This window comes from Ranitomeya imitator, chromosome 5, assembly GCF_032444005.1.
Source record: "Ranitomeya imitator isolate aRanImi1 chromosome 5, aRanImi1.pri, whole genome shotgun sequence".
Classification (NCBI taxonomy): Eukaryota; Metazoa; Chordata; class Amphibia; order Anura; family Dendrobatidae; genus Ranitomeya; species Ranitomeya imitator.
This window is the reverse complement of record NC_091286.1, coordinates 242,191,785-242,208,613: the sequence shown is the minus strand read 5'-3', so window position 1 is coordinate 242,208,613 and position 16,829 is coordinate 242,191,785. Positions and strand designations below refer to the sequence as shown.

The 16,829-nt window shown below is 42.7% G+C and overlaps 1 protein-coding gene across 1 annotated transcript; it reads left to right on the top strand.

The window, feature by feature from the left end:
• Positions 1-7,273: 7,273 nt before the first annotated feature.
• LOC138637722 (trace amine-associated receptor 3-like) lies at positions 7,274-8,191 on the top strand. Its single transcript, XM_069726625.1, has one exon. The coding sequence runs from the start codon at positions 7,274-7,276 to the stop codon at positions 8,189-8,191; it is 918 nt and encodes a 305-aa protein (XP_069582726.1).
• Positions 8,192-16,829: the final 8,638 nt, after the last annotated feature.

Genomic DNA, 16,829 nt, shown 5'->3' with positions numbered 1-16,829 from the left:
GGCTGTGCTATATACTATGTGGGCTGTGTTATATACTGCATGGGCTGTGCTATATACTACGTGGGCAGTGCTATATACTGCATGGTCTGTGCTATATACTACGTGGGCTGTTCTATATACTACGTGGGATGAGTTACATACTATGTGTGCTGTGTAGTATACCACGTGGGCTGTGTTATATACTATGTGGGCTGTGCTATATACAACATGGCTGTGCAATATACTACGTGGCTGTGCAATATACTACATGGCTGTGTATATACTATGTGGCTATGTTATATACTATGTGGCTGTGCTATATACTACGTGGGCTGTGTTATATACTACGTGGGCTGTGTTATATACTGCATGGGCTGTGCTATATACTGCGTGGGCAGTGCTATATACTGCTTGTGCTGTGCTATATACTACGTGGGCTGTGTTATATACTGCATGGGCTTGTGCTACATACTGCTTGTGCAGTGCTATATACTGCATGGGCTGTGCTATATACTACGTTGGCTGTGCTATATACTATGTGGGATGAGTTACATACTACGTGTGCTGTGTTGTATACCACGTGGGCTGTGTTATATACTACGTGGGCTGTGCTATATACAACATGGATGTGCAATACACTACGTAGCTGTGCAATATACTACATGGCTGTGTATATACTATGTGGCTATATTATATACTTTGTGGCTGTGATATATACTATGTGGGCTGTGTTATATGCTACGTGGGCCGTGCAATATGCTACGTGGGCTGTTATATTCTACGTGACTGTGCTATATACTACGTGGCTGTGCTATATACTACGTGGCTGTTCTATATACTACATGGCTGTGCTATATACTACATTTGCTGTGTTATATTCTACATGGACTGTGTTATATACTGCATGGGTTGTGCTATATACTGTGTGGGCTGTGCTTTATACTGCATGGACTGTGCTATATACTACGTGGACTGTGCTATATACTACATGGCTGTGCTATATACTACATGGGCTGTGTTACATGCTACGTGGGCCGTGCAATATACTACGTGGGCTGTGTTACATGCTAAGTGGGCCGTGCAATATACTACGTGGGCTGTGTTACATGCTACGTGGGCCGTGCAATATACTAGGTGGGCTGTGTTATAAACTACATGAGTTGTGTTATATAATGCATGGGCTGTGCTATATACTGCGTGGGCTGTGCTATATACTGCGTGGGCTGTGCTATATACTACGTGGATGTGCTGTATACATGGCTGTGCTATATACTATGAGGGCTGTGTTATATTCTACGTGGGCTGTGCTATATGCTACGTGGGCTGTGTTATATACCATGTGGGCTGTGTTATATACTGTGTGGGCTGTGCTATATACTGCATGGCCTGTGCTATATACTGCGTGGGCTGTGCTATATACTACGTGGCTGTGCTATATACTATGTGGGCAGTGTTGTATACTACGTGGGCCGTGCAATATACTACGTGGGCTGTGTTATATACTACGTGGACTGTGCTATATACTGGGTGGGTTGTGCTATATACAGTGTGGGCTGTGCTATATACTGCGTGGACTGTGCTATATGCTACGTGGGCTGTGCTATATACTACGTGAGCTGTGTTACATGCTACATGAGCCGTGCAATATACTACATGGGCTGTGTTACATGCTACGTGGGCTGTGCAATTTACTACATGGGCTGTGTTACATGCTATGTGGGCCGTGCAATATACTACATGGGCTGTGTTACATGCTACGTAAACTACGTGGGCGGTGTTATATACTGCATCAGCTGTGCTATATACTGCATGGGCTGTGCTATATACTGCGTGGGCTGTGTTATATACTATGTGGCTGTGCTGAATACTACATGGCTCTGCTATATACTATGAGGGCTGTGTTATATGCTATGTGGGCTGTGCTATATACTACATGGGCTGTGTTATATACTATGTGGGCTGTGTTATATACTGTGTGAGGTTTGCTATACACTGTGTGGCCTGTGCTATATACTGTGTGGGCTGTGCTATATACTATGTGGTTGTGCTATATACTACATGGCTATGTTATATACTACATGACTGTGCTATATACTATGTGGGCTGTGTTATATTCTACGTGGGCTGTTATATACTACGTGACTGTGCTATATACTACTTGGCTGTGCTATATACTACGATGCTGTGCTATATACTACATGACTGTGCTATATACTATGTGGGCTGTGTTATATGCTACGTGGGCCATGCAATATACTATGTTGCTGTGTTATATACTACATGGCTTTGTTATATGCTACGTGGCTGTGCTATATGCTACAAAGTGTTATATACTACGTGGGATGTGTTATATACTACATGGCTGTGCTATATGGTATGTGGGCTGTGTTATATACTTTGTGGGCTGTGTTATATGCTACGTGGCTGTGCTGCATTTCTCTGCTGTATCTGTGCATCATAAATTGTGGTATGTGATAAAGGGGAGCCCACTGAGACTCTTTTGCCCGGGGCCCTCAAAAACCTGGAGCCGGCCCTGGCTTCACTGATTGGTCGCACCCGGCCGGGCATGACCAATAAGCAACAGGCGCAGTCTGGTCACGATTTGGCACAGGATTTGAACCACGCATTGCTGACTGCTCGCACGTGGCCGGCCGAATCCTGTGTATTCATTGCATTATTCTTAAATCTTCATAAATAAACTACATTCATATTTTAGAATACCTGATGCGTTAGAATAGGGTCACCATCTAGTATAGTAATAATGTTCTACATTATCGCCTTCATACAGTAAACAGTGAATAAATTCCCATTATGTCCTACATAGAATATAATGCCCCCCATTCTGGACCCCATTGAGCCACAATGTCTCCAATTAGGACCACAACACAGTATAATGTTCTCTAGTTTGACCTCCATATAGTACTAATGTCCCTTATTCTAGCTCTCTTACAGCTACAGCGGGTACGAAAAGAATTCAGACCCCTTTACATTTTTCACTCTTTGTTTTATTGCAGCCATTTGGTAAATTCAAAAAGTTAATTTTTTTCTCATTAATGTATTCTCGGCACACCATCTTGACTGAAAAAAATACAAATATATAGAAATTTTTGTAAATTTATCAAAAAAGAAAAACTGAAATATCACATGATCATAAGTATTCAGACCCTTTGCTCAGTATTGAGTAGAAGCACGCTTTTGAGCTAGTACAGCCATTAATCTTCTTGGGAATGATGCAACAAGTTTTTCACACCTGGATTTGGGGATCCTCTGTCATTCTTCCTGCAGTTCCGTCAGGTTGGATGGTTAACGTTCGTGGACAGCCATTTTAAGGTCTCTCTAGAGATGCTCAATTGGGTTTAGGTCAGGGGCAAAGGTTTGGTCAGTCAAGAATGGTCACAGAGTTGTTCTGAAGCTACTCTTTTGTTATTTTAGCTGTGTGCATAGGGTTATTGTCTTGTTGGAAGGTGAACCTTTGGCCAAGTCTGAGGTCCAGAGCACTCTGGATGAGATTTTCATCTGGGATATCTCTGTACTTGGCCGCGTTCATGTTTCCATCAATGGCAACCAGTCGCCCTGTCCCTGCAGTTGAAAAACACCCCCATAGCATGATGCTGCCACCACCATATTTCACTGTTGGGATTATATTGGGCATGTGATGATGGTTTTCTCCACACATACCACTTAGAATTATCCACAAAAAGATCTACCCTCCTCTCATCAGAACAGAGAATCTTACTTCTCATAGTTTGGGAGTCCTTCATTTGTTTTTTAGCCAACTTTATGCAGGCATTCATATGTCTTGCACTGAGGAGAGGCTTCCATTGGGCCACTCTGCCATAAAGGCCCAACTGGTGGGGGGCTGCACTGATAGTTGACTTTGTGGAACTTTCTCCCATCTCCCTGCTGCATCTCTGGAGCTCAGCCACAGTGATCTTGGGGTTCTTCTTTATCTCTCTCACCAATGTTCTTCTCCCACGATTGCTCAGTTTGGTTGGACGGCCAGATCTAGAAGGACTTCTGGTGGTCTCAAACTTCATCCATTTAAGGATTATGGAGACCTTTGTGCTCTTAGGAACCTTGAGTGCTGCATAAATTCTTTTGTAACCTTGGCCAGATCTGTTCCTTGCCACAAATCTGTCTCTGAGCTCCTTGGCCAGTTCCTTTGACCTCATGATTCTCATTTGGTCCGACATTCACTGTGAGATGTGAGGTCTTATATAGACAGGTTTGTACCTTTCCAAATCAAGTCCTATCAGTTTAATTAAACACAGCTGGACTCGAGTGAAGGAGTAGAACCATCTCAAGGAGGATCACATGGTGGCGCAATTACTCCACAGGCTGGTCCGACTATATTTTGCACATTGTGTCCTCACAAATTTTATATTTTATGCCATTTTTTTGCTAAACTTTGTTGACTTTAACAAATGATTGAAATAAAATGTTGATATTTTTAAGGCTATAGCTTTTTTCGTTCTTCGGATGTATGTATTCTTTATAAGCTGCCGAAACCTATGCATGGTACATTTTTGAGTTATTGTTTAGCATCTTTTTGGTTCAGGGAGGGCTATTTAGGTCTGCTGCTGGCCTGGTTCCGTGTCAGTGATACTTTCACTTACCCAGCTTGAGTTGTTGACCCAGGTCATCGTTCTGATATTGTTGTGCCTCTGTGTGCTTGTGTATCCAGTATAAGACCCGGTTTAGACTCAGTTTCTGCTTCTGCCTCTAGATTCGGTACCACTCTGTATTCTCTTGATCTGACCCCTGGCTTTGTCTTTGACCACTCTGTTTTGTTCTTTTGTCCTGCGCTCCCGTCTGGCTACAGACCTTGGCTTGTCCCCACCATCCTTCTGTCTTGTCCCTGGCTACTGCTTGTCTTCCCGAATTCTGACCTCGGCTTTCCGTCACATGATCTGCCAGGTCCTGCTCCGCTTTTTCTCAAGCACTGCAGTGTCCGTGCATTCCCTGGCTGTCCTACATTTCATGTGTGGCGATCCATTAAAAGACACACAATGTATGTGTGTGTCTTTACAGAAAGGACACTCATCGATCGACAAGTTATCATCTGTATGACTGCCCCTCTAAGGGTGCTTTCACACTGTGTTTTGGCACACATTCATTAGTCCCATGGAAACGTGCAAAACTGGATTCGGGCATATACATGGATGGGGACATATACTATTATGGTGCTGACAGAGTGCACATCTGCTCTGTTATTCATCATTGTCGGGTGTGAACACCTACTCTAGATGGACACCCAGAGGCATAGGATGTTGAGCATCGTCATGATACATCATTTCAAATGGCAATTAGCATGAAAGACCTGCCTATCCTCTTGAGATAGTTCTCATGAGAGACTACCTGAAATAATAAAAGAGAAGTTTGACCAATACTCATATGTTTTATGTGACTCTTCTAAGCTTTCAAAGAGTAGTGAATGGTAAGTATGAAACAGAATGTATATCATGTCTTTATCATTTTTTATGTATAGATGGCATCCATTACTATATCCGCTGACATAAGTATGGTCATAGTCATCAATGAGATTAAAACATTTACAATTAATCAATCAATGACCTAGCATTCATTTATTCCGCTTGCATTAGTGTGAAATGCACATGTATTCATAAAAAGCAGAAATTAAAATACTTTCTTTTGCCACATTCTAATTTTGATTTTAAACAACATTTTAAATGATAAGGGTAAGCCAAAAAAGTACACAATTTGGGCAAATAAAGTTTTTAAATACTTCTATAGACTGAATTAGAAAATGTTTGGGTCATGAGACTTGAGCCATGTTATACTATAACACAAATAGAAATTATTAATAATGTGACACTTATCATGTTACTTACTGAACCATGATGCACCTAAATACCTCCGTGCAGCAAATCTTACCTTGACATTTAACAGCACAAGCCATTGAAAATGTAACATTAAGGTTGTGGCAGCACGAAATGAGAGCATGTAAAGTGTTAAGGTAAGGTTTGCTGCAATCACTGCCACGAAGCATTAGAAAAATTTACGAAAGTGTAAGGATTTTGTTAGTAGTCGGAATTTTGTTTTCAATTAATCTTCTCTGTTTCCCTATCAATTTCTTCTGATAACATGCTACTGGAAACTAAGAAATCAGCGTTTCAAAGAATTCTATTCACTTTCTAGCACGACTCTATTGTACAGTAGTTTGCTTTTCCTAGCGACTAATTGAACCTGCTTTCTTCTAAACTCCAAGGTCTACAGAGAATACAAATAGCAGAAACAGCTATTCTCCAAAGGTAAAATAGACTTGTCTTGTTGATAAGAAGATTTTTACTATCTATGCATTCACAAAGCAGACTGGTCCTTTCTTCAGGTCACTTGGAGGAAAAGATTTATCCTAAAATACATAATCAATACCTATCTTATAAACTAGCCCTTTGTACCTAGTTCTATCTACTATGCTATTCTTTATACAGCTTTGCACACCTAGTCTTTCTGAAAATTTTGCTTAAGTCTCATATTTTTTGCAAAATAGTTCAATAAATTACTGTAACACGCTTGCAAAGCCCTGGACAGTCTCCAACTCACTGCTTAACGAATGGGTGGTCATGTGGCAATACCATAACACATACAACACATAGCATAAACAACTCATGACAGAATAATGGGAAAACATTTTCTTTTCAAAGCTGATCATCGAAAGTCACTCAAATTGAGATATGTCAAACAAAGAGGAAAGAAAGGTAAGGAGGGACTACTGTATTTTGTAACATATTGAAAGTCATTGCTGGAACCATTTTTTAAGAAATCAACACCAGGCCACATGTTGCTCATGCCACTATGAGCAGCCTCTGTGCCCAAAAGGTGCTATCAAGGCCTGAAAAATCTCCAGATTTTTCTACCATTGAGCACATCTGAGATGTCATTAGCCATCTATTACTATGGGAGTTGCCAGCAGCGGATCTTGATGATTTGTAAATGTTTGTGTGCAACCAACATAGCAGAACACTCCTCAGGCCACCATTAATAGTCTCATTGATATGATGCCATGGCATTTACTAAATACATTGAGATGTTTTGAAAATTTCAATTGCAGTTTCAATGTTGAGGAATGTGTGTGTATATAATTTAAATTTGTATTACGATTTTATATATTTCCTTTAACTAAAGTGCACTGTTCTTTTAGCTTCTCTATTGTTTTTCACTTTTATAGAAGATCAATCACATGGATAAATCCATTATTAATCCTGAATGTTTGCAATATGAAAATGCATCACTTTTTTGCCCCAATGACAGGCCTTTTGTTGTACGTCTTGGAATGTACATTTTACTTGTGATCTCAATAACTATCACTATCTTTGGAAATCTGGGTATCATTATTTCCATCAGTCATTTTAAGGAGCTTCATTCCCCAACCAATCTCCTCATTCTTTCAATGGCTGTCACCGATTGCTCACTTGGGCTGATAGTAATGCCGTACAGTATGGTAAGATCTGTGGAAAGATGCTGGCATTTTGGAAAATTATTTTGCAAAATCCACTATAGTTTTGATTTGATGCTAAGTGTAATCTCTATTTTCCATCTCTGCTGCATTGCCATTGATAGGTTTTATGCTGTCTGTGATCCACTCCGTTACCCCAACAAAATAACAATCTCTGTCATAAAGAATATGGTATTTGTTTGCTGGTCTCTACCAGCTATGTTTGCATTTGGAGTTGTCATAACAAACTCCCATGTATCTGGAGTTACTGGATATGAGCTGCTGGTGGAATGTTTTAATTTATGTCCAATTACATTTAATAAATTGTGGTCATTGGTTATGTTTTTCATATGTTTTTTTGCTCCTGGTTCAGTTATGGTTGGCATTTACATTAACATATTTATAGTGTCTCAAAGGCATGCAAAAATTATCAAATGTGCATCTACAAATATGACAGAAGTCTCATCTCAAGTTTCCAAGCTGAAAGACCGAAAGGCTGCAAAGACATTGAGCATTGTAATGGGGGTCTTTATTATGTGTTGGCTGCCTGTCTTTATTACTATCCTGGCAGACCCATTTCTTAACTTTTCTACTCCAGAAATGCTCTTTGATGCCTTCAACTGGCTTGGGTATATTAATTCCACATTAAATCCATTAATATATGGATTCTTCTATCCTTGGTTTCGAAAATCTTTAAAATATATTGTTATTGGCAAAATATTTGAAAATGATTCTTCTTTAGCCAAATTATCTTAAGATAACGGAATGTCTTTAAACATTAGCAGTTTTGTAAGCATTCATTACTTTAAAGGTCTATTACCATTTCACTTGAACCACTTCAATCCGAAACCTGTTTTCACCTTCCTGACCAGGCTAGTTTTTACAATTCTGACCACTGTCCCTTTATGAGGTCAAAACTCTGGGACACTTCAATGGATCCCACTGATTCTGAGAATTGTTTTCTCGAGATATGTTGTATTTCATGATAGTGGTAAAATTTATTTGATATGACTTTCATTTATATGTGAAAAAAACAGAAATTTGGCGGAAATTTAGCAATTTTCAAACTTTTAATTTTTATGCCCTTAAATCAGTCATATGGCAAGAAATTGTTAGTAAATAACATTTCCCACTTGTCTACTTTACATCAGCACAATTTTTGAAACCTTGAATCCACAGGTGCATCACAGAAGTTTATAACGTATAGTCGTGAAAACAGAAAATTAAAAAATCAAATTAATCTCCAAATTTTGCATTTTAATAAGAGTAACAGGAGTATTTGCTCCATACAATTTGTTGTGTAATTTCTCCTGAGTGTTCATATACCCAATATATGGAGGGAAACCACTATTTAGGTCCATGGCAGGGCTTGGAAGGGAAGGAGTGCCATTTGACTTTTTGAATGTAAAATTTGCTGGAATAATTAGCAGATGCCATGTCATGTTTGGAGAGCCCATGATATGTCTAATCAACCCAACAAGTGACACCATTTTGGAAACTAGACCCCTTAGGGAACTTATCTAGATTTGTATTGAGCACCTTGAACCCTCAGGTGATTCACAGAAGTTTATAACGTTGAGCAGTGAAAATTAAAAAATCACATTTTTCACAGATAAATCATTTTTATCTCCAAATTTAGCATTTTCATAAGGGTAACTGGATAAATTGTTCCAAAGAATTTGTTGTGCAAATTCTTCTGATTACGATGATACCAAATATGTAAGGGAAAACAACTGTTTGAGCGCACGGCAGGGCATGGAAGGGAAGGAGCGCCATGTGAGTTTTTGAATGCAAAATTTGCTGGAATAGTTAGTGGATGCCATGTAACGTTTGGAGAGCCCCTGATGTGCCTAAACAGTGTAAACCCTCCACAAGTGACACAATTTTGAAAACTAGGCCCCTTTGGGAACTTATCTAGATGTGTACTGAGCACCTTGAACCCCCAGGTGCTTCACAGAAGTTTATAACGTTGAGTCGTGAAAATAAAAAATCACATTTTTCCAGCAAAGATCTTTTTTAGCTCCAAAGCTCAAAAAGTTTGTATTTTTACAAGGGTAACAGGAGAAAATGGACCCCAAATTTGTTGTGCAATTTCTCCTGAGTTCACCCATACCTCATATGTCTTCAAAAATTACTTTTGTGGCACAGAAGGGAAGAAACAAAATATTGCAGTGCAGATTTTGCTGCACTTGTTTGAGGGTGCCATGTTACATTGGCAGAGCCCCTGAGGTGCTAGCACAGCAGAACCCCCCATAAGTGACCCTATGTTCCAAACTAAACCTTTCAATGAATTTATCTAGTGGTGCAGTGATTGCATTGACATCACAGGTGTGTCACAAACTTTATACCATTGGTCAATGAATAAAAAATTATTTACATTTTTACCACCAAGATTATGTGTTAGCCCCAAGTTTTACATTCTTATACTGGAAATGGGTAATAATGGCACCAAAATTTGTCCTACAATTTCTGCTGAATGTAGAAATATCCCATATCTGGCAGTACAATACTGTTTAGCCATACGAAGAGATTCTGGAACGGCAGTGCGATATTTGCCTTCTGGACCGCAGATTTTCCTACAATAGTTTGTGGATCCCATATAAAGAGCTCCTAAGTGCTAGAAAAGCAGAATCCCCCTCAAGTGACCCCATTTTGGAAATTATAACCCATTGGGAATTTACCTACAGATGTGGTGACGATTTTGACTCCATGGATATCTTCCAGAAACAAGCATCAGTGGATGTTGCTGAGTGAAAATTGCAAACTGTCGTACATTATGCCCAGCTCATGCTTCTGGAGACACACATTTTCAAATTAGGGGGGCTCTCCTCATTACAGAAATGCCAAGCATGTGGCGCTAAATGTTATTTAGGCACACTGGGGCTCAGAAGGAAAGGGGGCATTTGAATTTGGGAGCAAATAATTTTCTACATTTCTCTTGGGGGACGAGGAGCCATTTCATATTTCCAGAGCCTTTGTGCTACCTGTAACGTGGAAGCCCCCTATATTTCCATTGACAGATGATGGACCTGAGTGAGGGCTTTCTTTTTTAAGGATTGAGTTGAAGCTTTAAGTGAGAACATTTTACATAATATTTATGATCACATTTATCCGCCGCTCTGCGCTGAGCACTTACATCATGATTTGCATCTAAATCTCTGAGAGGGGCAGCAGAGTTACTCTAGATTCCGTCTGGCCTCTTTCAGTGATGTCCTTCTTTTCAGAAGTGCACAAAACAGGTCCTATGGCATCCACAGTGCATCCATCTGCCTCATTATAGGGAATCTTCCACCATAGGTTCTGTCTGAATCACATATTTCAGAGATATACACGGAAACCTGATGTAAGCGATCAGCGTAGAGCGCAGGATAAACGTGCGCCGAGCCTTACTGCAATCTTTGGGAAACAGAATGAAAAAAGTCAACAGCATTTGAAGAATTGGTTTTATTTATTTTTTTAAGCTGTTCCTCGTGCAGTATAAATGATTAGGAGACTTTTTTCTTCTGGTCGTTGCGATTACAGTTATACCAGATTTTACTGGGTTTTTATGTTTGGCAGCTGTCACACACTAAAAAATGCTTTTATTGCAAAATATCATCACAATATTTAGACAGCTATCATTTTTACATATTTTGGCTGTGTGCGGGCTTTAGATCAGTCGCACAACTCCTAGATAAATGTACGCTATTTCAGCAACAGGCAAAGAATATTATTTAGCTCTTAAAAAAGCTGTTTAGTTTATGCTGGTACTGGATATTAAACCCTCTCTCTTCCTACTTCACAATCTGTTCCTACCAGGGCCGGACTGGCTATCGGGCAGTTCTTGCATTTGCCAGAGGGGCCGTGGGCCGCTCCATCTGCAGGAGCCCCTTTGATGTGGTGACAGGACAGGAGCAGCTCAGGAGCAGGAGAAGGAGGCGCGGCCTCAACTGCTCTTTTCATGCAAACGTCAGCAGTGGGACAGCAGTTGGCAGTCAGTTGGAAGAGTGGAGATAAGCTGGGCAGGGGGAAGGGAGGCATTTATCCCCGGGCTATCTCCCAGCTCCTGCTCATGGCTGGGGATAATTTACATACCTCTCCTAGAGGCCGCACCAGACACAGCTGCTGTCTGTAGCACCCAGCCAATGAAATCAAGCAGGGGAGCTACAGAAACCAATGGGACGAGGTGGGCGGGGCCAGTGCTGTGAGGAGAACAAGATGATGGAAGATTACAGCGCTGAGCTCCTCCAATAGCAGCTGCAGCGTTCCCTCTGCTATATCAGTGCTGGAGGATGCAGAGCTGAGGGTGAGAGGATCAGTGCTAGAGGATGCAGGGCTGAGGGTGAGAGGATTAGTGCTGAAGGAGACAGGGCTGAGGGTGAGAGGATTAGTGCTGGAAGATGCAGAGCTGAGGGTGAGAGGATTAGTGCTGGAGGATGCAGGGCTGAGGGTGAGAGGATTAGTGCTGGAGGATGCAGGGCTGAGGGTGAGAGGATCAGTGCTGGAGGATGCAGAGCTGAGGGTGAGAGGATCAGTGCTAGAGGATGCAGGGCTGAGGGTGAGAGGATTAGTGCTGGAAGATGCAGAGCTGAGGGTGAGAGGATTAGTGCTGGAGGATGCAGAGCTGAGGGTGAGAGGATCAGTGCTGGAGGAGGCAGGGCTGAGAGAGAGAGGATCAGTGCTGGAGGATGCAGGGCTGAGGGAGAGAGGATCAGTGCTGGAGGATGCAGAGCTGAGTGTAAGAGGATCAGTGCTAGAGGATGCTGGGCTGAGAATGAGAGGATCAGTGCTGAAGGATGCAGAGCTGAGTGTGAGAGGATCAGTGCTGGAGGATGCTGGGCTGAGTGTGAGAGGATCAGTGCTGGAGGATGCTGGGCTGAGAATGAGGGTGAGAGGATCAGTGTTGGAGGAGGCAGGGCTGAGAGCGAGAGAGGATCCGTGCTGGAGGATGCAGGGCTGAGGGTGAGAGGATTACTGCTGAAGGAGACAGGGCTGAGGGTGAGAGGATTAGTGCTGGAAGATGCAGAGCTGAGGGTGAGAGGATTAGTGCTGGAGGATGCAGGGCTGAGGGTGAGAGGATTAGTGCTGGAGGATGCAGGGCTGAGGGAGGGAGGATCAGTGCTGGAGGATGCAGAGCTGAGTGTAAGAGGATCAGTGCTAGAGGATGCTGGGCTGAGAATGAGAGGATCAGTGCTGAAGGATGCAGAGCTGAGTGTGAGAGGATCAGTGCTAGAGGATGCTGGGCTGAGAATGAGAGGATCAGTGCTGGAGGATGCAGGGCTGAGGGTGAGAGGATCAGTGCTAGAGGATGCTGGGCTGAGAATGAGAGGATCACTGCTGGAGGATGCAGGGCTGAGGGTGAGAGGATCAGTGCTGGAGGAGACAGGGCTGAGAGAGAGAGAGGATCCGTGCTGGAGGATGCAGGGCTGAGGGTGAGAGGATTAGTGCTGAAGGATGCAGGGCTGAGGGTGAGAGGATTAGTGCTGGAGGAGGCAGGGCTGAGAGAGAGAGGATCAGTGCTGGAGGATGCAGGGCTGAGGGTGAGAGGATTAGTGCTGAAGGATGCAGGGCTGAGGGTGAGAGGATTAGTGCTGAAGGATGCAGGGCTGAGGGTGAGAGGATTAGTGCTGGAGGAGGCAGGGCTGAGAGAGAGAGGATCAGTGCTGGAGGATGCAGGGCTGAGGGTGAGAGGATTAGTGCTGAAGGATGCAGGGCTGAGGGTGAGAGGATTAGTGCTGGAGGAGGCAGGGCTGAGAGAGAGAGGATCAGTGCTGGAGGATGCAGGGCTGAGTGTAAGAGGATCAGTGCTAGAGGATGCTGGGCTGAGAATGAGAGGATCAGTGTTGGAGGATGCAGAGCTGAGTGTGAGAGGATCAGTGCTGGAGGATGCAGGGCTGAGGGTGAGAGGATCAGTGCTGGAGGATGCAGGGCTGAGAGTGAGAGAATCAGTGCTGGAGGAGGCAGGGCTGAGGGCTAGAGGATCATTGCTGGAGGATATAGTGCTGAGGGCCAGAGGATCAGTGCTGGAGGATGCAGGGCTGAGGGTGAGAGGATCAGTGCTGGAGTATGCAGGGCTGATGGCCAGAGGATCAGTGCTGGAAGATGCAGGGCTGAGGGTGAGAGGATCAGTCCTGGAGGATGCAGGGCTGAGGGTGAGAGGATCAGTGCTGGAGGATGCAGGGCTGAGGGTGAGAGGAGGGCTCAGGCCTGTGTGTGTAACCACTAGCAATGGAGCTGAAATCCCCTGCTCCTAGAAAGTAATGTCACATGAAGAAATCCAACTGCCTGCAGAAAGGAGTGAGTATATATGTATATGCTCAATGTGTAAAGTGTGTATGTGTGTAATCATGTGTCTGTAGTTTGTGTATATATGTATATATATATATATATATATATATATATATATATGTACTGTGTGTATATATCTATATATGTATATACTGTATATGCACCTTATGTGTCTGTATATGTACTGTATGTGAGTGTGTGTATATATACAGTATATGTATATATATACATATATATATATATATTTATATATATATATATATATATATATATACATATGCACTGTGTATGTGTGTATGTACTGTAATGCTGCAGAATCACGACCCCCCAGGCTGCCCACCCTTTATTTCTGCAAATTGCATTTTACTGCCCTGTGTTGCAGTTTTGTGGAAACAAGTCTATTTTTAAAGGGAACTTATCTTCAGTGTTTCAATCTTTCAACAAATTCTGCCAAGTTATCTCCTCTGTGCTGCATTACACTGACATGTATATTGACTCCTGACCCCCTGTTTACCCCCATACAAAACATTTTATTTGCTCTCCCGCTGTATTTAAAGTGAGGCTGGTCGGCAAGATTACAGAAGTTACAAGAAGTGGGCCTGTGTTCTTAAAAATGCCAGGGCTAAATTTAAGTCCCTGTCCGGCCCTGGTTCCTACACTATACACAATGCAACCTAGCAGAGATCTGCAGCATGTACTTGACCCTGGCCTTGACCCTTTCCCTCACCCTGGTATAAAATTTCTCCCTACGCTATCTAAACCTAACAGAGAACTAATTTTTACTCTAAGTAGCTCTTAAAAGAGCTTTATGGACTCCGAAATTCTCCATATATGCTGCTTTCACTCTCCCTATGCTGAAACTAAGCTCTCACTATGCTGTTTCCACATGCAATGTGAGGAAGATGGCGCCGGCAGGCCTTAAATATCCTCTATGACGCCGTAAGGCCAGGCAGTCACAGTAGTGCCACAACAAAGAGGGCGATAACATTACTGTAATTGGCAAGCAAGCCCAGCATGCTAATTGGCTGCAACTAAAGCCCCGAACATGCTGGGTGGGTCACTCAAATATACCGAGGTGAATAGCTTTTTACTCACCAAATAGCAAATAGCCTGAATAGCGCACTATTTGTGCAAGTAATGAATAGTGCCGAATGTATTTGCTCATTACTAGTAGGAAACACATCAAGGAAACTCAACTCCAAATGTTTCCAAAATTAGGGGTAGACACCAGGAAAAGTGGCATCAATTGACCCACAGTAAAAATTTTATAATGGCACAGCAGCTGTCAGCCATGGGCCAAGCATGAGATCTCAGAATCTGGGCCAGCATTTCTAGCTTTGAATTTAAGTTTAAATTAAGGTGAGGTGGGTGAGGGACCAGTGTAAGCCTGCGTTGCTGGGAGCCCTGATACCTCATGCAACAACTCAAACAGCTTTTCTGTTCAGCCACACTCAGGTGGCACAAATATCAGCTTTGTAGACTACTATTGTTAGAAACATTTAAGCATAGTAACACAGATATTTGACTGAAAGTAAGTGAAGGCCTGGGAGCCCTATTGCTACAGGCAATACCCAACTAATAGTCCAAACTAGAGTTGAGCGACTTTTACTTTTTTAGGACTTTTTTAGGACTTTTTTTGTCGGGTCGGATGAAATCGGCCGATTATTTCGAAAAGTCGGGGGCCGACCGAAACACGAAACCCAATGCAAGTCAATGGGGAATCAAAGTCGGCAGTGAGTGGAGGACAGGAAAACACCTACAGTCATGGCCAAAAGTTTTGAGAATGAGACAAATATTAATTTTTCCAAAGTCTACTGCTTCATTTTTTCTAATGGCAATTTGCATATACTCCTGAATGTCAGAGTGATCAGCTTAACAGCAATTACTGTACTTGCAAAGTCAATATTTGCCCAGAAAATGAACTTTAACGCCCAAAACACATTTCAACATCATTGCAGTCCTGCCTTAAAAGGAACAGCTAACATCGTTTTAGTGATTGATCCATTAACACAGGTGTGGGTGTTGATGAGGACAAGGCTGGCGATCAATCAGTCATCATGATTAAGTAAGAATGACATCACTGGACACTTTAAAAGGAGGCTGGTGCTTGGTATCATTGTTTCTCTTCAGTTAACCATGGTTATCTCTAAAGAAACACGTGCAGCCATCATTGCACTGCACAAAAATGGCCTAACAGGGAAGAGTATCGCAGCTACAAAGATTGCACCTTAGTCAACAATCTATCGCATCACCACGAACTTCAAGGAGAGAGCTTCCATTGTTGTCAAAAAGGCTCCAGGGCGCCCAAGAAAGACCAGCAAGCGCCAGGACCGTATCTTAAAACTGTTTCAGCTGCGGGATCGGACTACCAGCAGTGCCGAGCTTGCTCAGGAATGGCAGCAGGCTGGTGTGAGTGCTTCTGCACGCACTGTGAGGGGGAGACTCTTTGAGCAAGGCCTGGTTTCAAGGAGGGCAGCAAAGAAGCCACTTCTCTCCAGAAAAAACATCAGGGACCGACTGATATTTTGCAAAAGGTACAGGGAGTGGACTGCTGAGGACTGGGGCAAAGTCATTTTCTCTGATGAATCCCCTTTTCGATTGTTTGGGACATCTGGAAAACAGCTTATTCGGAGAAGAAGAGGAGAGCGCTACCACCAGTCTTGTCTGATGCCAACTGTAAAGCATCCTGAAACCATTCATGTGTGGGGTTGCTTCTCAGCCAAGGGAATCGGCTCACTCACAGTCTTGCCTAAAAACACAGCCATGAATAAAGAATGGTACCAGAATGTCCTCCAAAAGCAACTTCTCCCAACCGTCCAAGAGCAGTTTGGTGCCCAACAATGCCTTTTCCAGCATGATGGAGCACCTTGCCATAAAGCAAAGGTGATAACTAAATGGCTCATGGAACAAAACATAGAGATTTTGGGTCCATGGCCTGGAAACTCCCCAGATCTTAATCCCATTGGGAACTTGTGGTCAATCATCAAGAGACGGGTGGACAAACAAAAACCAACAAATTCTGGCAAAATGCAAGCATTGATTATGCAAGAATGAACTGCTATCAGTCAGGATTTGGTCCAGAAGTTGATTGAGAGCATGCCAGGGAGAATTGCAGAGGTCTTGAAGA